Consider the following 22,446-nt stretch of genomic DNA (forward strand, 5'->3'; position numbering starts at 1 on the left):
TTGCAACATGACTGAAGGGAACAACTGTTGAATTTCCCTGTTATCTCGGATGGAATTCTACTCTGATAGGAGAGCCTCATCTCTTCCAGCTACCCACACAGCCGTAGCTTGAGTTTTGTAAGTCGGCACTCCTCACCCCTCTCACCACCAGCCACAGGTCCAATAACACAACCCCGGAAGTAGATATAATCCCAGTAAGCTGCAGGTGGCCTTACAGATTGGCTGCCCAGATCTGAACATTTCTGCCTCCTTTCACACACTCCCCCTCTCTCTCTCTCTCTCTTCCTCTCTCTCTCTCCCCAGTCTCCCAGTGTGGTGGTAACCCTCTTCTGAAAAAGGGCCTGAAGTGTGGAGGCGGCACGCTGCAGCCAGGAACTGTCACATTACTCTCAGCTCCACAGTGGGACCAGGGCACCTGAACACAGGCTGAGAAGGAGGGTAACAGAGTGAGAGAGAGAGAGAGGAGACCAAACACAGGGGAACCAGGACTCAGCTGCAGCAGCACAGCCCAACTTGGGAGACACTTTTTCCTCTTCAGTCGAGGGGATCACAGCGGCACCTCGCCAGAGATTGGCAGGACGGTGAACAGTGCTCTAGCCCCTTTTTGTAAGACATTGGATCTGTTTGAAAAAGAGACAGCACAATGGATGAGGATGCTCTACTGGACTATGAGTACCCAGTCCTAGATCCTTTGCCACCCAAAGCCCAACCTGAGTAAGTACATATCTTATAGTGTTCCTTTGGTGGGATTAAAAGGCAGTGCTTTTAGGTTGTTCTACTTGCTGCCCTCTCTCTCCCTCTCTCTCTCTCTCCCCCTCTCTCTCTCTCCCTCCCTTTTGAACTTCCTAAATGACATCCACTTAGTTCAGTCCGAAAGGTTTTCCACAGATCTGTAAAATTCTAAAAATACTGTTTTGTGTAAAGAAACACGACCAGGTAAATAATGTGCTGAATCTGTATATGGTTTATTTTAACGTGTAACAGTGGTTGTTCAACCTTCTGTTACGTCTGAACAATTTTGCAGTGAGATAATGGTCTCACAGAGGTATTAGGTGACACTTGGCACACTGGTACAATCTTTTGCCAGTGCATACTGTTGGTTCTGTTCACTCCTAGCATCGGTTTCAGTTCATTTGTCATACTACAGTAGAGCCTGTTTTATCTTAATGTTTTGGGAATGACTGTTGTTTTGGAAAACTGAAATGTTGAGTCCAAAGTATGAAACAAGTATGTGTACACAATTCAAACTAATCCACAGCTGAAATGCTTTTATGTGTCAGAATGAAAACTCCTCAAATGTCTCAGTCAATAGAAGATCAGATGTAGTAAGTAGTGCCAAACAAGGTTGGACTCAAAACAGAGAGTCAAAACAGGCCAGTGAGCCATTTCAGATTACATGTCAGTCCCTTGGATAACATCATTCTGTGCTCCTGACCCATCCCACAATGCAACAGGAAACATGCAGTATTTCCAGTTAGTTCTTTTTGTTGCTTCTCTGTATAAACAAATGAGCGTCCCATTTTCATTGTTACAGAGTGACTAATAGATAAACATTGAGAGATTAAATAAGGGGTTCAGGTGGACAGTATAACAAAAGGAAGATGGAACAAGTGTCCATTTATCACCGGCCGCATGTTTAGCTAATAAACCCTCTGGCTGTCATGTAAATTAACAGGCTGTGGTGAGTTGTGGTCTGAGGAAAAGGTTTTTTCACTGTGTGGACCGGCCACTGCTCTAACTCGTAAGCAAGCTTAGCAGGTTAGTTTGATACTATTTGGCTCCTGTTGTAAACAGTCAAATGTCCTGCTGCAGCTCCTTCTCAGCCGGTGTGTTCACTGAGCTCTGAGATTATGACTCTCTGGAAACGTGAATTTTGACAGTGCCTTAAATTTACAAATGGTCTGGTTTGGTGCCAGGGTATGCTCCCTGAGTGCCAAGTTACAAATTCTCACATTGTTTGGACAGGTAAGAGACGCTTTTGAAAAATGTAATGACATCCATCCAGGAAGCTGCCAACTCACAAGCCATATATGTAGTGTTTTTTTGTAATGAGGCACCACGGTACAAGTGTCCCACCCTGGAATAGTTGGAGTATGTCATACAATATCTGTGGGCTTCTCTGAATATCTACTTCACACTTGTAATTACTACCCCATGAGCATGCATTCCTGCTCCTCAAGTGTACGGGAACGTGAACATAGACATTTGTTGTTTTCCTGTGTCACGCTGATAGCAATCCGTTTAAATGCAAATCTCGGCTGTGCGATTTCAGCGGGCCACACAAGCTCCCAGCCACAAATGGTCTTGACACCGTTGGTGAGAGATTTAGTGACGTATAGGTATGACTCAAGTGCCTCGAGTTATAAGACTCTAACAGATTGATTGTTTTGCTGTGTGATTTTTTTTTTCCCCCCCTTTTTTCAGAATAATCCCTCCATGTGACCCCACTGCTGATGACAGGCTCTACCATATATGCATCACTGCAATATCTGTAAGTCCCCTCTCCTGTTGGATTAATGTGACACCAGTTCACACCATCCTGTCATTCACTGTCATTCATTCATTGGGTGTATGATATCACACCTAGGTGTCAGAAGAAAAGCATGTTTTATGATACACCAAGATATCATGCTTTCCTTTCTATTGATAGGCTTTTGCAGTGCATGGCTGCCACGCTCAGCTCTGTTTCAATTAAGTCATGCAATTAAAGTAATGTAGAAAATAAATGTGTAATCGTTGAGTGCAGAAGATCTATTTCTGAGCAAATTGGCCCTCTGAGGCATAGTAGTCAAACCATGTGCTACTCAGCCAATATTTGATCCACTATCATTAACATTACACTTTGTGTTACACATAATCTTAATTTGTTAAGATGTCAAATGCTTGAATAGTGGTTTTACTGGGACTTTACCTTCTCTACCTTTTGATGTCTGTTTAAAAAGACTCCTAGTAATTAGTCCTTGTTTGCCCAAATCATAGCAAGGCCGTTTTTCCAGCCTTCATGTTTCCTAAATGTGTCACAGGTCATGTCAGGTCACTGAACTCACACTGGCCAGTGATCCTGACTGATGAAGATTCATTCAGATCAGATCCATGGGGAGCACTAATGAGAGACTGGGGTTTGGCCTTTTGTGGCATGGACTCCCCTTGTTTATAGTCCAAACCAGGGTTCATAGCTGCACAGGGCACACTGTTGTGGGTCAGGAGGGGGCAGATGGGGCTAACTGAGCTGTCTCCTCTTCCAGCTTGTTGTCATGCTGATCCTCGCAATCTTAGCCAGGCGCACGAAGCTGGGAGATGGACAGAAAGGACTCCCAGGTTTGCTCAGGTGAGGCCCTGTTTGATCTCGGGTTTAAATATGTGATTAAATAGCTGCTTCCTCTTTAGTGTGATCATTTGTGCTGAATAACAGTTTCTGTCAGATGTGGAGCTGGTAACATGCGGGCTCTAAATACCTGCTGCTTGATTCCACAGTCCGGTCAACTTCCTGGACCATACCCAGCACAAGGGCCTGGCAGTAGCTGTGTTTGGAGTGCTCTTCTGCAAACTGTGTGGCCTGGTGATCTCGCCAAACCCCCTCCCCTTCTCCACCGACTTAGAGAACAAACGTGAGGAAGTCACTAACATCACTCTTGCTGCAGTCAATTTGTCCCAGGCTGGGAAATCTTCAATAGATGCAGTGTTTTGCCTCAATTTTTTCCCTTTAGCTTGTATTTTTGCTTTTAGCTCAAACTTTGGTAATTAGTTTTGACAATGTAAACAGTAACTATATTTTGATTTTATGATATAGTTGTTTTGAAGCCTTGTGTCTGTAGTGTCTTTCCTAGTTTGGGAGGCATTGCTCATTTTCTGAGACTCTTCTCTTCAAAATATGTTGTATGAAAGTGATTCACTGCCCCCCTTTTGAACAAGGGTTAGGACATGTATCCAAAAGTAAGGCTTGGTTGATGGGAGTAGATAGGATCCACACACTAAACACTGATTGATGTATCTCCATAAATAGACAGTCTATTTGTAAAATACTTCTGTTATGTAATTGGATTATTTTGTTTCCATGTTTCTCTATTATTTTCGACTTAGGGGTTGGATGGTAAGCTTTGCAAGAAGCTTTTTTTATAATCTTTTTTTCTGAAATTAAATTACATAAGAATTTAAGGAGTCAGTCCCCTGCTACTCTACACAATCCCTAAACAGTACAAGGTTCAGCAGAGTAGGAAATATAGTGGCTATTCGACACTGCATGATTTAAAGTCAGTCACAAGCTATTTTGAGAAAACAAGTTGTCTTTTAGTCTGGAAAAAAGTGGAATTAGTTGTCATAGTAACAGTATTGTTTGGACAGTCTCGTGGTACAGTAAATCATGAATGGACAGACGCTAAGCAGCACTTGTCCAACCATTTGATATTGGATCTCTCCATGGTATTCTTTTGATGTTTTGGGTCTTCACACTTTCCTTTGTTGCATTTGCAGAGAACTGGATGATTCTGGCCCTGTTCTATTACCCCGCTCTATACTACCCTCTCCTGGCATGTGGCACCTTACATAACAAAGTTGGCTATGTACTTGGTAGCCTGTTGTCATGGACACACTTCGGTGTTCTGGTCTGGCAGAAAATTGACTGCCCCAAAACACCTCAGGTAAGCAAACATCCCACTGAATACCCCAATGCTTTCCAGTGCATGCATCTGTAACAGATACAGAGTTAGATATAGCTGATATTTCTTTGATTGTCCCAGTATTTCTTAAATGTGTTGTGTTCTCTGTAGTGTCTCATCTGTCCAAGCTTTAGGGGTTTATTGCAAAGACAACTGCTGATTTGTTCTAGTCTGGAAACCCATTGGTAACAGAACAAAGCTTGTCTGTATTATAGTGGGAGATGTGATTTGAATAGATGAATGTAAGTTGGATTCATGGATACATGGTTTGAGCTTTAGTCCTCATCCCCTCCTGCATAGCTGCCCCTAGATTTTGTGCAGATGCCATATTGTGTGGCTATTCTGGGCGATGAATAGCCAGGAGTCAAAACAATTGGTTCCAGTGTTTGTTGCTCTTAATCAAGAGGCTTTGTCACAGTTAATCATTTTAGTCTTTGTCAGTAAAAGAGAGACACCCAAGCTTCACATTGTGTAATAGTCATCTCCTAATAATAATGCCGTGGCCACACTGCTTATCCCATCAGTGAGCTGGCACACACCAAAAGCTGCAGACAGCATGGAGCTGATCTGCATAGTTTGAGCTCTTTGTTCTCTTAAGAATCACCATAAAGGCAAAAGCTTATATTCTTGTATACAGCATTTAATAATATGAATCAATATGCATTTTGGGATCCCCGAGTGAGGAGATGCAACAATGTGGCATGAGCTGTGGCTCAACTCCATCAATGATATTGTGCTACTTTCCTCCAACAGATTATATCAATGTTTTGATGCAAAATCTCAGTATTTTTTAGCTACATTTCAGGGCTATAAAATAAAAAACACCCAATGATGATAATCTAGAAAATTAGGTTCACTAAACAGAAAATCTGAAAGGCCTTTATTGGCTTTTTATATACAAGTGCATTTAATTTACATTTTACTGACTTAAGCCCAGGGGTAAGGGATTATTCCATCTTTCAAGTCAAATTAAAGAAAAAGAAAATAATGAGTCACTATATACTTGGTGTATAACTAAGTATGGAGATTGAAAATATTTCTGCATTGTCTCCCAAGCACTATATCATACTATTTCAGTCTGGGGAAAATATGGCCAGATGGGACCCCACCAACACACAAGTTTTAAGATGCATTCCTAGTGTGTGACAAACTCCAACAACAGGTTACTTGCTGATTTAGATTCTTTTTTCTTTGCAGATCCACAAGCACTACTCTCTTTTCTCCAGCCTGCCCCAAATAGCTTGTTTGGCATTCCTTAGTTTCCAGTATCCCCTTCTCCTATTCAAGGGCTTAAAGGGCACTGAAAAAAACAATGCTACTGAGGTAAGTTTTTGATCCGAGAGCAATTCCTCTGACAGTCTTTCTCAAGATTGGTCTGAGAATAAACATAATCCAGTTGTACAGGCCTGGCACTAATTATGCGACCTGCTTGCTTAATAAAATGGATAGAACTGTGTGTGTTGCTTTCTTGTGTAAGTTCAAGTAAGCCTAAACTATAAAAAGGAGAAAGAAACTCACTAAGAAGCACATTTCTTCTGATTCTGTGCACGTGAAAAACCATCATAAGCCACTCGCTAATCAAGGGGCTTATCGTGCTCTTACAATGTAGGCAGAGGGAAATGTGGAGTCCAACGCAGCGTGCCGGTGGCCTAATCATTTTAAGTAGATTTGACGTAATTGGTTTACGTTATGTTCTTGATCAGATTATGAAAAGGTTGCGTTGTTTTCTCACTCGGGAGACACAATGCTGTGTTTATTTGATGCTAATCTCTGCATGGTTGTGACAAAGCCGGGGTGAGGCGATTGCCTGGGGTTTGACTCATCCCCCCCTCCTGCACCCCACACCACTGCACCTGACGCCACAAATCTGTAAAGATATGTGCGTTACATACTTAACACTTTTATTTTTGGATTGTTCAGTTATATTGGTATTAGTTTGCAAAGATAAAATGTGCCGTTATACCCAGAAAGCCATGCTGGGATCTATAACCTGCCCCTCGTTTCCAGAGGAGGTCGAGAATCTTGGAATTTGAAGGCTCAGACTGAGATGCCATCTGTCATCCCCAAAAATCAAATCAATTTATTCAGCTTTCAGACTTTTTGCTAATGATGCTAAATTTTGAAATATGTTAAGCCTATTTGCTATTTTTGGTTTCCTTTCAACTGTCTCTCACACGGTGTGCTATTCTTGCTATTCTTTTGGCTTTAGGATTTAAACAGCAGCTACTATAAAGACTATGTAAAGAGAATCCTCAAGAAGAAGAAGCCCACCAAAGTCAGGTGAGGATGAGCTGCCACACCTCCGACTCAGTGCTACCACGTTATCATAGTTTTGCAGTGCAGATTTTACAGAGTTTGCATAATCCTATGATTAAATGAAAAACTTTACACTGAAAAAAAAAAAATCATTGTTGCAACTTAAACAGTGATCACAGAGTAATCCATTTGTATTGGGTGTTTAACGTCAAGTCAGTATGCAGATTTCAGTGACATTAACATATAATATTGTGTTGTGTTATATAATAATGTGTTTGGCTTCTCTTTGGTTTGCAGAAGTTATAATGTAGTGTAATGTTGAGAAATACAAAACAACTTGGTCTGTGCCTCCTATCATCACAATTTCTGAGTATTAATACAACTGATGAGGGAGTTCTATTTCCAAAATGAACTTACCTAATGAAACTTGTTATGTGGATGAATATCTTTGCAGTGTAGCTTCTATCACTAAGTTACAGGAAGAGGGAATTTCTAGTACATCACATCAGTGGGAGTAGGGGCTTCCCGGTCTGGAAAGTATCCTCTGTTCCTGCCAGATATATTCAACAGATGGCCTCACTTGATGGTGTGAATATCATGCAAATATAAAACATCCACTTTGCTTCCACTCTTTATTCCACTGGAAAGAGGAAGCTGATTTTATCTGGGGAAATCCTAATGGAGAGAGGGAGTAAGGTATATTCATTACAATAAAATGTTCAGCGGTAGGGTGGCAGAGTGAGCAGGGAGACGGTCTAGAGGGCCTGGGTTACTGTCCTGGCACTGGACAAAGGCTTGTAAATGGCTCCTCACACACTGCAGATGATCATCGGGGCAATGCAAATGACCCATGGGAGATGCAAAGGTCGTTGAAAATAGTTTTCCTGAGGTCATCATGGTGAATGAGTGCCAGGGAAGAAAGTATTTCCTCCAGCTTCGGCTTTATCTGGATCTGATTTCACAGATATTGCATGAGTATACATGGAAACAAATTGTCTATAATTTGATGTATTCAAAGATAATAACTGAGAGGAAAATGGTAAAGCTGAATTGCCTTCTGTAGAATGGCTCAATTGGAATGATGATTTCCAATGTCAGTGTGAGGTAAAACAAATGATTTTAACTCTGTGCACCTTTCTCCTCAGTACATCGAGCACAGAGAAGCCCAAAATCACTCAAAGGATAATTGATGCTGTCAAGTCATACATTTATACACCAGAGGATGGTAAATATGACATCTGTGTCTTGTTTTGTGTCTGGTCATGTCTTGGTGTGTTGTTTGTCTCCTATTAAATTAACACTTTAAAATAACACTTTTGCACTTTTTTGGTTTTATCAGTTTTCCGTTTTCCACTGAAGTTGGCGATATCTGGCGTAGTGTCATTCATTTCCCTATACCAGGTAATTACCTAATCTATTACTGTAGACTTAATCCATGTCTATTATGTCAAACTATAACATAATACATAAGCATGTAGTGAAGCAGTCACTAAAGTTAATTGCTTATTCATGTATACACTGTGTTAAGTGCCTATTGAATGTATTATGTGCACCCCTTAAAAGCAGTTTTATGCTCCCAAACTATAAAACCCATTGTAGCACCATGCTGAGGTAAGAGGTTGTTTTCTTGTTTTGTTGAATAAACTTCCTCTTCCTTAGATGTCGCTGCTGCTGGTCTTGGCGGTGGTGCCAACTCTCCAGGCCGCCCGCATGGGAGTCAATGAAGAGGTTGCCTACATGCTCTCTGGCTTCAGGATAAATCTGTCTCCAGACAAAGCAGAAGTGGTCAGGATAGTGGTCTATTACATGTGGTGTGTAGAAGGTGAGCGGATGCAGAGATTCATGCTGCCATTTAGTGATATGAAATATGCAGAACGCATTATAACCACTTACTGAATAGAGTGGGATTCATAATGTGTTTCTTTGGTTATATCATATTGGAGACAATGTGGCTGCAGGCAATTCACAGTAACACTTACAGTTAACATGGTCTTCCTCTTATGCTGGCTTAGTTGCTCATACTTTTTAAATAACCCTTTAAAACACCAAATACAAGCTGGAACAGCTGCGCTCTGCAATGTCTTATTCGCTGCATGTTTTTCACATAGGACTGACTCTGTATCAGCAGAAAGTGATGTCAGAAAGTGCTGAGTGTCAATGAATGAGACAACTGCCACAATAAACAACCTGGGTGTCATGTGCTGTGTGTGTTTTGGCAGTGTGCTATATCTGTGCGATGACCCTGTCCTGCTTGGTCAACCTGGCTATGCTCATGAGGTCCATGGTTCTGCATCGGTAAGTTTGAGAACAAAACAGTGCAGCCCAAAGTTTGTTGTCTGCACCGAAAAGCGTGCCGCACATTCTGGTTCCTTCATTATACAGTAATGGTTCAGACTGGAGTTATTATAACATAATGGAGTACTAATCATCCAGACAGACTGAACAGCATTCACTCTGCTGGCAGAATTGAAAACGGCTATTAAGATAAGAAATGAAATACTTCGCTATTACCATATATGATGCCGTATTAAAATAAATTAGTTTCCGAGTCGAATATCGAATTGCAATTCAACTGTATCCCGCGCTAAATTACCTCTTTAATTTCCTATGTAATTTGTGCATCTAATAATGAATTGGTTTATGTATTGCATAGGGCTCCATTGTCTTAGTGTCTGGATTGTGTTTTTCCTTCCACAGGTCAAACCTGAAGGGGCTGTACAGAGGAGATATCTATAATGTGTACAACTGCCAGAGAAGCATCAGGCCGTCCCGTCCGGCGCTGGTCTGCTGGATGGGATACACCAGCTTCACCGCAGCCCACCTCTGCTTTGGTATAGCTGCACATGCCCTCTGGGTTTGATGGGAGATAATGGCAATAGGCAAAGAGTTTTGATTTATTTTATTTTTTTTCCGAAAACATGTTGTTGTCTTTCTTACAAACTGCTGTTAAGCCTTTGATTATCACAACATTGAGTTTGAAACAATGAAATACTATTCCATCTGTTAGAATAGAGGGAAGTGTTTGCCATCAAATGTTATACAGTGGCAAAATAGTTTGTATAAGAGATATAAGATGTTATTAATACTACTTCTGTAGAAGTAGTATTTAATTTTGAAGATATATTCTACTCTAACTTTACCTTTGTTGCTAGGAAATCTAATTTCACTTCCCTTATGTGTCCAAATGAAATTTTAGGAGAGCCCATCAAGTGGGCTCTCCATTAGAATAAATGTGCAGTGTGGCTATAGATGCGGTTCATTAATGGATGTCTTTCAAGTCGTGCTCTTGAGATAGCTGGATTACAATTTCCTTTCACCATTACATGAGAGTAGAGTGGGTGTGTAGTCTAAAGCTGTTGTCAGTCTATAAAGCAACATGCCAGACAAGGTGCCTGCTGTAGCCCTGAAGCTCTGATCTCTCCCCTCCAGGCATGATCATCCAAACCATGGTGTTCTTCCTCTGCCTTCTGATTGCTGTCTTCCTCATTATCATGCCTGTCTTGCATGGAGAGAATCTGATACTCTTTAAAATCCTGTGGAGCATGTGGTGAGAGTCCTCACATCTCATCTCACACATTACACTCTACCTCGGTCCATGGGCTGTTTGACTAAGACATCATTCCCTGCCATAACATCGCTGTTGTCATGTGAAAACCTTGTAACTCGAATTCAGGTGATTTTTTGTGTTTTAACTTCAACTGGAGGACTTCTTTGGGTTGAGAAAATTCTGCAACCCCTTGGCCTTATGAAACCTTTTCAAAACCCACTGGATAAACTCAAAAATGCATGGTGGTCGATCTGAAAGTAAGGCTGTTTTTCTTAGTTTCTGAAAAGTGGACATTTGAGAGATACAAGGTTTTCACTCAGCAGCGACGGCATGCTCCATGTATGCTGTACAGTAATATTTCTGTCCTCCATATTGTCCTGTCAGTCATGAAATGGTATTTGCCATCTGTCTTCCTCGTATCACTACAGGAGATGTATGATTGTTGATTTGTCCTTTCAGGCCCTTCTGGTTGATGCTTCTCTTGGCTGTGTTGATTCAACATATTACAGCCAGGTTTTGCTTTATCAAAAAAACGGCAGGCACACGAGACCTTGACAACAGGTAGAACTACATTTCGCACACTGATTCACTGTATTTATTGCTATGTATTGTGTATGTATTCAGTTATTTGCCATTTTCTAAGCTTTTTACTGCATCAGACCTGCAGCATAGTATTGTATGGTTAATACAATCTAATCTATTTTCCAGAGGTAGTCTGTTCCTGCTGACCTACCTGCTGTTTCCAGTCAATGTTTTGATTGGGGTACTGCTGGGACTGTGGCGCATGGTCATCACAGCCCTGTTCAACATTGTCCATTTGGGACGCATGGATATCAGTCTTCTTAACCGCAATGTGGAGGCGTTTGACCCAGGTGAGCCAGACATTCTGTACCGATGATGCACAGATGGTGATCAGTGCAGCCATACTGTCAGTGGCCATTATGCCGACCCCCGAGTTCAAGTCAACTGCCCTGTGCATTAAAAAAAAATACAGCATATTTCAATGCAAAGCTTGTGCCCTGGCTCTCTCCCCTTAAAAATAGTGCAGATACACATGAAAAATAAAGTGCTTGGTGCATTATACTTGCATTCAAAGAACAATAAAATCAACAAGGCAGTGCTCGCTAATTCCATCTCTTAGATTTAATTGCTTTATTATATTTTACATATTTTCTCCAAGTCCTGCTGTGCTATGGAGAGTACACTGCTGAATTTCAGACACACGATGTTAACATATTCATTAGTATTAACAACATGCAAAGTCTTTTACCTTTGTAGTTGCCAGCGGGCTTTTTTCCACTCTTGCGCTTGATGCTTCCACAGTATAATATAAAGAGAACCAATTTTCCCATGAGCAAATGCACTTCTAGTGATCCCACTTAGAGGCCAGAAATGCGTATCCTATCCACTTTGCCATGCTAGAAGCTCAGTGCAACTCGTATGATATCTGTATTCTGTGCAACGCAAGGGAATCTAATTGCGCACCGATCTCAGCAATGGCTGCAGACATGAGACATCTGTTGTGAGGAAAAGCAGGTGGGTAAAAAAAACTGTGATTGTATGGCCATTATGTGTGATTGCCTCAGAGCCAACCCGGGGTGCAATCCTATGTGTTTATTGCTTTTGCCCAGTCAGAGTGACACCCCTCCCTCCGTCTTTCTGCAGCCTACCGCTGCTATGCTCATTATCTGAAGATTGAGGTGAGCCAGTCTCACCCTGTGATGAAGGCCTTCTGTGGGATGCTGCTCCAGTCTGTGGGTCAGGAGGGAAATGCTGCACAGAGGGCGCGGGATGCCGAGGAAGGTCCGTAGCACAAAACGCGATGCCATGAGAGACTACATGCTCATTGTTCATTTATTATATGATACAGAATACTTATGATGCAATTCACACTGCACCATTTTGCAAGCACAGGCAGACTTGGAAGTCCACAAAACAGCTGCCGTGTGTTTCTCTTCAACATGTTTATACATTTAAAGATACAGACTCAGCTCTACAATAAAAGGAGTGTGGCATGTTTAATTTCTCCAGAGATATTTAGAATTCAGGCGCAGACTCTGGCAGGTCACTCTAAAACATAATTGGATCATAACACTGTCTTGCACGTACAGGAGGAATGAAAGCTTAGCGGTTCTGATTTAATATGTCAAGAGCAAATTGAGTCTCAATGTGGAATAATTTACAGTCCTGGTGCTGGTCTCCATCAGATCTGTCATAAACTAATCAGTCATCCTTATGGTGTGCCCACGCTCGCCTGAGCTCTCAGCCTCTGAGAGTGTAGAGACAAAGAGACAGTGTGGCTCTGTAGTTCACCATCACACATATTATTTATTCTTTGTGTATTTTATCCAAAAATATTAACAGGTAATTTGAGGCTGGTGGTTGATCATTAGCAGTGACAGTGATATTATGTATTCAAATAGGAGGTGAGTGATAATATGCTACATGTGGTCACTAGAGGATGCACATTATAGTGAGCAATTAGCAGGCAAATCAGGATTCTTCCATTGTCGTGGAATCCAACTCTGTGGTATCTGGGCCTGGCTGGGTCCTATTACACATGAATGGTGGTGATGCTGCTTGTTTGCATCCAGAGAACAATGCATTATCAGTAATAATCTATTGTTTTACAAAGATTAATTCTCGAGTAGCTGATTACACAGATGAGCTACTCTAATTGCCTGTTTCATATTCATGCAGCCCAAGGGGCTTAAGCTTTCAGTGTGTTAATGGCAAGCTCAATATGCTCCAACCATGCTCAGAGGATTAGAATATGATTACTTCTATTATTACTCTTTCTGTAGTATCTAGCTGGTCCTGGGTGGCTATCCTCCAAACACTGCATTTCAAAAGACTCTTTTCCCATTCCAATTTAGATTAGGAAAGGCTGTCTAGGCCTGTGACGAGGACTGGTGTGTAGCTGTGTCTGCTAGCAGAGCGGACGTAGCCTCAGTGCTAACATGGTGTCTGAATGTTCTCAGGGATCCAGCTGGTCCAACAGGAGAAGAAACAGCACAAAGTGTCCAGTGCCAAGAGGGCTCGCGGGCACTGGCAGCTCCTCTACACCCTGGTCAACAACCCCTCCCTGGTGGGCACCAGGAAGCACTTCCAGCGTCAGACCGCAGAGAGCTTTCTGAACGGGAGCCTCAACCGCACCGCCAAGGACGGCAGCAACAAGAAGGCAGGAACCAAGGAGGCAGAGGCTGCTGACGGCAACTGAGAGTGAATGTGACCCCCGTTGAGGATCGGCTGCAAAGTCTCTCTTGGTTTTTGGGCAAATTATATAGTGTTATTTGTCCATGCATAGATGTGCCTGCACCTAACTCTGAAATAAGTGCACTTATAGCTCTGTGCGTCAGGTGGAGCTATTCACTAAGCGTTTTGCTGTCTGTCTGGAGATTCTGTATCCAGTTCGTTCCGTCCATGTTTCACTGTTTGTTGTTTTGTGTGTGAGGGCCGGAGTCTCGAGTCTGGCAGGAAAGCTGTGTGGCACTGAACTGCTGTCTAACCACACTCCTATAGGATGTGTCATTTTCAACACATTTGTGTGTGTGTGTTTTGAGACAACAAACATTTGTGATACTTTTCAACACAATATACTGCATGTTAATAACATATGTTTTGCCAATATGATGTTATTAACTTATAGGATTAAAGAGTTATACACATTTGTGGTTTCCCAAACCAGACACATGGATGTGCTGAAACAGACATTCTTTTGAAGAGTGTATTTATATAAGGTTAGAATGTGTGACTATTTATGAATTTACAGAATTAACTGTTTTCGTAGAGTAAATAATTTTCAATTTGTTCAATTTTACACTTGTTCAGTGTAATTAACACCCATCTTAACACCCATCTTATCCAAATACCAGGCAAATGAAAATGTTTGTATCGTCTTTGTCTGTTTCAGCTGTAGGCCTTCACGTCCAAAAACGCTTTGATGTGTTTTTGGGCATAAAGGCAGTTTCTTTTTCTTTTCTAGTTGTGAAAATTTTTACTCTCAAACTCTTCAAGATCCGTGAGTGTTCTGGTTTCTTAATTTTGTTATCCACCACCATCACATCTTTTGTTTCTGCATTACATTTAAAAAGTGCCTGCTTTAAGTTAAATATGAATACCTTAATTTTTCATTGTGATTACTGTGAAAATAAAACTGAAACGAAATACAAATATAAATTATCCTTCCTTGTTTTGGTTCATTTTGGTCTCCAAATGCATGATGTTAGCGCTGTTGGTTTGAGCGAAATTAATTGGATTAGATCGAAAAGAACATGAAGACAAAAGGAGGCTGTGTTGATCAAAGCTTTCAGACGTAGCGTCCGTCGTCTTGAGGTTTTTGTTGTTTTTTACCTTGCCCGTAAATAAGCTTAGAAATCGTCCTACCGTTTATCAGTAACAAAGTAATAAAAAGAGCTTATTCATTTTTTTCCTCATCTTTTATCAGAATATATAATAAACAAAAGGAAAGAAGTAGGACTATCCATTATGGACAATATTTCAAAAATAATAATAAAAAAGTGCGATTTCAAACGTAGTAAATTTCAAATTTTTAAGGTTTTTTTTATGATACATTTATTTTTGTTTTAAATAATTCTCTCAACAGCCGACGCGTATTTTTCTTAATATAATAATTAATATGTGACCGCTGGTCAAAGAGAAATACAGAAAATGGTTTCAGATGTTTTATTAATTCCACTTACATAAAATTATATCAAAAAAATCTTGAAAGATCACGGGATTTTTTTATTTTTACAACAGTTCACAAAAACTCACTATGCATAAAATTACAAGACAGTGAAGCCGCCGGACGCTCACCTGCGTCCTTTTGTTGATATGGCTACTTCATAGGAACGCATTTACCTCGGTAAAAAAGAGAATAATTTCAATCCACATGGTTTACATCACAGATTGACAGTAATATCTAAAGTCCTATAGACTACACTAATAAAAACCACACAAGGAAATACGTGTGACATGCCATGGACACGTTTAAGAACCATTGTAAAAAGCGATAGTATAGCAAGCACCCGTTGAGTAAGAGGTTAAAGTCACACATCTTAAAGCCCTACATTACATTTAACAACATGTGTTGGTAAATAACCTGGGATTCCCCACCAAGCACAGCACACGCCTTTACAACAGTTAGAGTGAATTTCCCTTTTGGTCTCACAGGACAATAGGCAGCAGGGCATCGCTGTGGGCGCTGTCCAGCACGACTCACTAAACCTGCGCGTCTAATTTCATTTCCACCAAAACTTCCACACCCGCTTATAGCGACAAGTGGAGGCGGATCACTGATTCCTGAGAAGATGTTGTTTGGTCAGTGTGAAAGATTTATAGACGCCGCTCACCAACTATCTTGCACAGACGCACACAGCTTAGACCATTGGTCCCTGGTGTGATTTTTTTTTTGTTTTGTTTGTTAGATATGGCTTCCAGATACATTTCTGGCAGTTTTTTGTTTTTTTTTGCTTGATCTTTGCTCTCCAATATGATGATTAAAAACTACAGCATCAATTTTGGATTCACTCATGTGGCGAGTGTCCATATCTCGCCACATGCCCAGTTGACGCCCGTGCCTATACGTCCTGCGTAAAGGGGACATTTCGATGCTTTACTGTCAGTTTTGAGGTCTGATAAATTGCAGAAATTTGTGCTTGCATTGTAAACGCATTTTGAGGAGTGGTTGCTTGTTTTAATGTTAAAACCGACTACTAATGTCACATGAATCATTTCACAATCCCAGTGATTGACGGAGTACTTTCTGAGGTAAAATAAACGATCCACCTTTTTTCAGGGGCCATCATTTTCACGTGTGGTAATGATAGGTGAGTTACCTGCTTAAATGTAGGCTACTTAAAAGTAAATATTTTACAATATACTCGCTGGAATCAAAGGGCGCTCAGCGACTCGGCTGCTTGTAGTTGCCGTTGATTTCCTCAGAGATGTTGACTGCCTCGGCTCCCAGCGGTAACCTGTCACTGTACTCCGAGCCCACTTCAAATTCCTCCTGGTTGGTTTTGGATGAAGATCCGGGGATGGACTCTGTGACCACGCTGCCCTCAGCCTCTCCCTCTCCGTCTGCGTCTTCTCCGTCGGCCTCCCCCTCTCCCTCTCCCTCACCTAACTCACTGGGGTTGAAGGTTTTCTCTGATTCCACAAAAGACGCCCTGGGATCAAAATCTCCAGCCATTTGTTTCTCCATCTGATCCGGATTCTGAGCCTTCATAATCAGCTTGTAGGTCTTTCCTTGATACTTGTATAACAAATGGCAGCAGGTGGCCCCCAGCAAGGGAACGGTGGCCAGAGCCAGAAGGAAAGTGCTGACAACCACGATGATCAGGAGAGAGGGGATTTTCTTCCTGGTTGTGAAGACAACTTGAACCTGGCAGTCCTGCCCCCCATAGGTGAGACAGAGTGTGTAATTGGTGCCAGGCAGTAAACCATGGAAGCGATAGGCATTAACCCCCTCCTCTATCTTGGACCACTGAACCATAGAGTGCCCATTGCCAGTATTTACACAAAGGTATAGCATGTCCAGAGGGGCTTTTTTGGTTGAGGACTGGTATAGACTGAAAAGCTCTTTGTCCACTGTTTCCAGGTTTTGAGTGTGACTGAGGTGAAGGTTAGACTTGCTGCTGGGAAGCTGAAGTGGATTGAGCTGTACTTTGGCCTCCGTCTCTGACACTTCCAATGCAATGACACCAAAATCAAATGTATATTGCTTGAGGTCATCCAGGCTCAGGTTGAAGGCATGGTTGGAGATGTATTCATTGCCATCACTTACGCCACACTTGCTCGCAAATGGCAGGTCCTCTGAAACATCACCAGCCTGCTTTGTGGCATCGTGTTTGACTGACGAACCAGGTGAAATGCTCATGGCCTTTTCTTCAGACTTGGGCCTGTTGATCACATTGTTCTTGGAGGTCTTAGGCCCTACAGGTTTGTTGACAGATGGATGGATCTTGTCCACTGTAGAATCAAGCATTGAATTGGTGGCATGTTTTTGGGTGCCTGCCAGCACCACTTTAACACTGCTCTCTGCCTTACCTAAATCATTGACTGCAGAGCAGCTATAATTTCCATCTTCCTTTTTACTCATACGGGGAATAATGAGGGTGCCGTTTTGAAAAACAAGGAATCGATTGTTGGTTGTTTTATCATTGATGGGCAAATCATTTATCTCACCAATGGAAGGCAAGGTGAATTGAAACTGTTGATTTCCTGCGTTCACCTCCCAACTGACTTCTGGTTTTGGGCTCCCTTTGGTCTCACAGTTTAAGATAACCATGAAGCCCTCATAGAGCTCCGTGTTCTCAATGTTGGGCTGGTAGGTGATAGTGACAACAGGGGCCTTACAGTCCAGTTTGGGAATCTTTGTAACCATTGTACCGTTCAGGTGTTCAGGGGCTTCACATGAAATGGAGTTCTGATCAGGGACAGAAATCTTGGTCGTTGCGATCCAATCCCTCAGCCACTCCAGGCTACAGGAGCAGGTGAAGGGGTTGTTAAAGATCTGGAGGTGGGACATGGAGGAGAGGGCGCTGAAGGTTCCCTGCACAATGGTGGTGAACTTATTGTTGTTGATGCGCAGCGACCTCAGTTCTTTGAGAGTGGAGAAGGCATCCTTGGGAAGGTTAACCATTTCATTGTTATTCATTTTCAGAAGCTGCAGGGCTGTGAGGTTTTGCAGGTCCTCCCATGGAAAATTAACAATTTTGTTGTAGCTGATGTCCAGGTTGCGGAGCTGGATCAGCGGGGCCAAGGTGTCCGTCTCTATGGTGACTATCTCATTGTGGGCCAGCCAGAGAGAGGTCACCTGAGTGACATTGATGAAGCTTTTACTTTTCAGCAATTTGATCTTATTGGCAGAAAGACTTAGGGTGGTGACATTGGAGGGCAGACCCACAGGTACCAATAGCAGGTCTTTGTAAGCACAGTCAGCAAACTGATGGGCATATTTGTCCAGGCAGCTGCAGGACTCTGGGCAGCACTGCACAATGCCAATCACAGTCGTCCACAAGGCAAGGAGCTGCAGGAGCCTTGTCGCCATTTTCAGCACCTGCAAGAATTCAATTACCAGATGTTAGCTAAGTTGTTATAGCCATATTCTCAATCAAGGGGTTTAAATAACGACCAACATGTTGAATACACCAGCAGTAATGTAATGTGACACCTTGATGCACTTCATATTTATGGCAGTTTGAGTAGAAAGTAGGAGTAGGTAAAGCCTCGGGAAGCATGGGTGTACAACACAATGCAACACTGCATTAGAATAAAACAGAAAAAATAAAAACGCTGGGTCAATACTGCTGCTGCTGCTGCTGCTGCCATTGTTGATTGGAGACATCAGATTCTCATTTTCACTGCCATATTCGCAAAGTTTTCCTCTTTTTCACTGGCCGTTTCGTCCAAAGCACGGCACAAAAACAACGTTTAGTTTAGAAAGTTTTTAGGATTTTTGGACACCTATGCTCTTTATATTACATGTGCACACATATGTCAGCATTTATAATAAATTCAGGGCCAGGTGGTCTCTCCTGCTCTGAGCGCGTTATGAAAAACCGGTGCGGACACAGCGACGCTGTCCGTGGTGCTGAATTCGTTGAGTTTGCTGGTAATCAAAAACATTTCACTTCAGCGAGGGTTTTGTGATATTCCCATATACAAATTTGAGTGCAAGTCGGCACTCAGGACAAGATCCCCTTTTGTAGAGTCTTCAGAGTTGCAACAGACCTATAGGCTGTTTTTTCCCCCCTAAATCTGATCTGGATGGTCTTTGAGGTCTGTTTTTTCATTTTAACTGCTTAATTAACTACCTACTGCATCGTCTTACCTGTCCAATGTTAACTTCCAATTCCGGTATAAATCACGCTTGGAGTTCAAAATCTTCTAAAACAAGTTTAATGGTCGAAAAAACTAGTGTCCTCGTATGTTGTGGATCCTTTTACATGACTTTTGGAGACCGCGGCGGCACTGATGATGGGCGGTGGAGGGAACATTTTTCTCCCGGTGAGATGCTGTGCAGTCCGACGGCGCTTTTCCTCTCCAGCGAGTGTGAGATCCGCTGCGCGCTCCCGCAGCCGCGGAGCAAGAGGGGGGGATTGTGAACGCGCAGCCTCTCCCATCTCGCTCCTCAGTATTAAAGATACAGAAGCTCCGGGTCCTCCACCCTCAAAGACAATTCATAATTTAGAATCTGATGTTTAATTTATTACTCCGTCGACCCAAGCCTAATCTTTGACCTCATTGGGTCTGGTAGCCCATTGTCTTTAATGCTGAAGAGACTCAGCCGAGAGTTTTCAAACGCGGTGAAACAGATTTTAAGTTTAGATGTCTGAGTAGCATCAGTCAGGCCAGACAGGCAGTCGGGCACAGTGTCCAGCAGTGCTTCATTATTTGCATTTGATCCAAAATGAAAGAAATTAAAGACTGAATTAAATAGAAGTCAACGAGAGAAAATCTTCAAGTCCTTGAGCCATTGGCTGAACATTTCGGATATGGTTTCAGTCATCCCGAGTCTCGACATTTGATTACAACACATCAGGATTGTGTGAATCTGAATATTCTGCTTTACACCAAAGACACCGAATTAATTAATTTGGTGGCTTAGCCTATAAGAATATGTTATAGCTACAAGTGGCAGAGACAGCTGAGGGAAACAGCTGAAGGTTGAACCGTGATGAACAAAGGACGACAAATGTGTTACTCTTAACAAGCTTAATTAATTTGATTTTTAAAATGCTTTTATTTCCCTGGTTGTTTGTAATAAATATATACCGTTAATTAAGTCATTTAATGAATCACAATTAGGCTTTATATCTTTTAAATGAACATCAGTAATCATTCTTGTTCCTTAAAGGTTTAAGTCATATGGATTAGAATTGGTATTCGTCTTATAATGTTAATATTAGTGTTAGAACCGGGGTGCTTTTGAGATTGAGACTTGTGTTTCATAATGCTTGATTTTCTATTCAAATACTGCCATCCTCTGGTAGGCCTGTTAAGCATCTCTCTCTCTCTCTCTCTTTCTCTCTCTCTCTCTCTCTCTCTCTCTCTCTCTCTCTCTCTCTCTCTCTCTCTCTCTGTGTGTGTCTCCGTCTTAACGTAGGCTATTTGTTTTTAAAGGCATGATTCCTGATTCATGTAAGCGCTTTAAAAATAGAAAATCTAAGAAGTCCTCTTAGATGAGAGTGACCCCTGCTGTCCAGAGACTGTAATTACAGACAGAATCTGTAACTGTTTTGACACACGCTTGTAGGCAATATATATATATATATATATATATATATATATATATATATATATATATAAAATCCTGTGTTCTGTTGTGCTGTACATTAAATAAAGTACCAATGTATCATATAGACTTTGATATTTTTTGGTTTACTATTCTAAATATTTGATTTAAACATAACAAAAAATAACTACATAGAGATTAGAGTAGTTTTTTTTTTCAATCGAGAGAGAAATGTGACCCCAGCCAAGAACCCATGACTCATTAAAATATACTAATAGTTTCATAATATAATAATGGTTTGAGTTTTTTTTATTTTTTAATAGCACATTTTATTTTGGCTTCCTTCCAATGATCTTTCCTTTTCTTTCCTTTCAGTCATGGGGTCTTGGCTGGGGTCACATTTCCCTCTAGATTGAAAAAAAAAACTACTCTAATCTCTATGTAGCTATTATTATTATTATTTAGAATAGTAAACCAAAAATATCAAAGTCTATATGATACATTGGCACCTTATTTAATATACAGCACAACAACACAACACAGGATTTTTTTAAAAATAATTTGGAAAGCAACATAACAGGAAAAGCAATGCTAAAGTTAGTGCTGCAGACTCCTATCTAAAAACCTTGTGGGCTCAAGGTCTGATGCGCTGGTATCAGAGCCCGGTGGGGCAGGAAGAAGCTCATGGTCACCGTATCAGACAGCTGAGACTAGACTACATGTAAACTGACTCACAGTGGCGCCGTCCAGACTTGGCCCTCAGTGCTGTTGATAGTGAGAAAGTCGGGTTCCTGAAACACCAAAAGTGCTTCTTAAATTAGACCTGAAGAAAAAGCTATTGATATTGCCGAGCATAATGGACGGGGGTATTTTAGGTTAAACCACAAGGCCGCCATGAGACCTTAGTTAACACGTTTTTGGTTTTATCCTTCAACACTCATTTCACTTGCTGAGCAGACTAGGGCTTTGATGTAATGTAACTCCAACATGACTAAGCAGGGTGACGGGGGCAAATGAGTCATGGAAGATACACACAGGATAACCACACATAGAATCATCATCCACTTTTTTTTTTTATCACTATCTGAACTGTAGGCTGCTATTAACCTTCTTAGCAGACCACAGAATCAGGCCACTTAGGGGTAGGAAGCGAGTCGTCGGGTGCTGTGTCGTGTCAGCTCCGGCTTAAGGCTGAGACACCATGATCTGCATTAAAGTGACCTGAGGACAAGACATGTGGGAGGGCCTCCGGCGGTCATGACACTGCTGGGAGACTGACGGGACGGGCACAGACTGTTTAAAACAGCATGCAGAATCTACTCTTCCTTTACTGTAATGGAGCCATAGTGCAGCACAAGCAAAGTCTGTTTTCTATCTGCAGGCTGAAACAAATAAATGAAAAAAAAAAAAAAAAGGAAGGGTGTGTGGTGTTGGGTGGGGTATGGGGGGTGGACATGTTTCACTTCTTAGATAAATCATTGTAATGTTGTATTTTGCTGCTTTTTTTCCACTGCCCTTAAGGTTTGGTCGAGGAAGTACCACTAAAAACGACCCAACCCGAAATAAACAAAGGACAGACATAGCAACAGGATGTTTTTGCCACAGACATGTGAGAGCTAACAAAGCTAGATGGTGGACTTATACTTCACTAACACAGACCATGATGCACCAGTGCATTTTGTGACAGGTTGCTGAGTTCAGTAGTGTTCAATATCTGAAGAAAGGGGCTCAAATTCTGCTGTGTG

General features: G+C 41.7%; 2 protein-coding genes across 2 annotated transcripts; one reads left to right on the forward strand and one right to left on the reverse strand.

The window, feature by feature from the left end:
* The first annotated feature begins 643 nt into the window (after positions 1-643).
* On the forward strand, positions 644-13,678 carry stra6 (signaling receptor and transporter of retinol STRA6). Its single transcript, XM_071896459.2, has 17 exons — positions 644-714; positions 2,425-2,491; positions 3,246-3,328; positions 3,475-3,608; positions 4,471-4,637; positions 5,853-5,978; positions 6,865-6,935; positions 8,057-8,136; positions 8,251-8,312; positions 8,571-8,733; positions 9,131-9,206; positions 9,609-9,742; positions 10,341-10,458; positions 10,918-11,019; positions 11,167-11,330; positions 12,124-12,261; positions 13,440-13,678. The coding sequence occupies exons 1-17, from the start codon at positions 644-646 to the stop codon at positions 13,676-13,678; spliced, it is 1,995 nt and encodes a 664-aa protein (XP_071752560.1).
* Positions 13,679-15,130: 1,452 nt separating this feature from the next.
* On the reverse strand, positions 15,131-18,514 carry islr2 (immunoglobulin superfamily containing leucine-rich repeat 2). Its single transcript, XM_071896524.2, has one exon. It carries the CDS (start codon positions 18,512-18,514, stop codon positions 16,364-16,366), a length of 2,151 nt encoding a protein of 716 aa, XP_071752625.2. The 3' UTR covers positions 15,131-16,363.
* Positions 18,515-22,446: the final 3,932 nt, after the last annotated feature.

The sequence above is a fragment of the Centroberyx gerrardi genome, chromosome 4 (genome assembly GCF_048128805.1).
Source record: "Centroberyx gerrardi isolate f3 chromosome 4, fCenGer3.hap1.cur.20231027, whole genome shotgun sequence".
Taxonomy (NCBI): Eukaryota; Metazoa; Chordata; class Actinopteri; order Beryciformes; family Berycidae; genus Centroberyx; species Centroberyx gerrardi.

Excerpts from the sequence above, each read along its gene's own strand:
- stra6 (XM_071896459.2), top strand. The coding sequence starts at position 644 with ATGGATGAGGATGCTCTACTGGACTATGAGTACCCAGTCCTAGATCCT. Across the intron at positions 5,979-6,864 it reads AAAAAAACAATGCTACTGAG|GATTTAAACAGCAGCTACTA; the intron begins GTAAGTTTTTGA and ends TTTTGGCTTTAG. Across the intron at positions 10,459-10,917 it reads AAAATCCTGTGGAGCATGTG|GCCCTTCTGGTTGATGCTTC; the intron begins GTGAGAGTCCTC and ends TTGTCCTTTCAG.
- islr2 (XM_071896524.2), bottom strand. The coding sequence starts at position 18,514 with ATGGCGACAAGGCTCCTGCAGCTCCTTGCCTTGTGGACGACTGTGATT.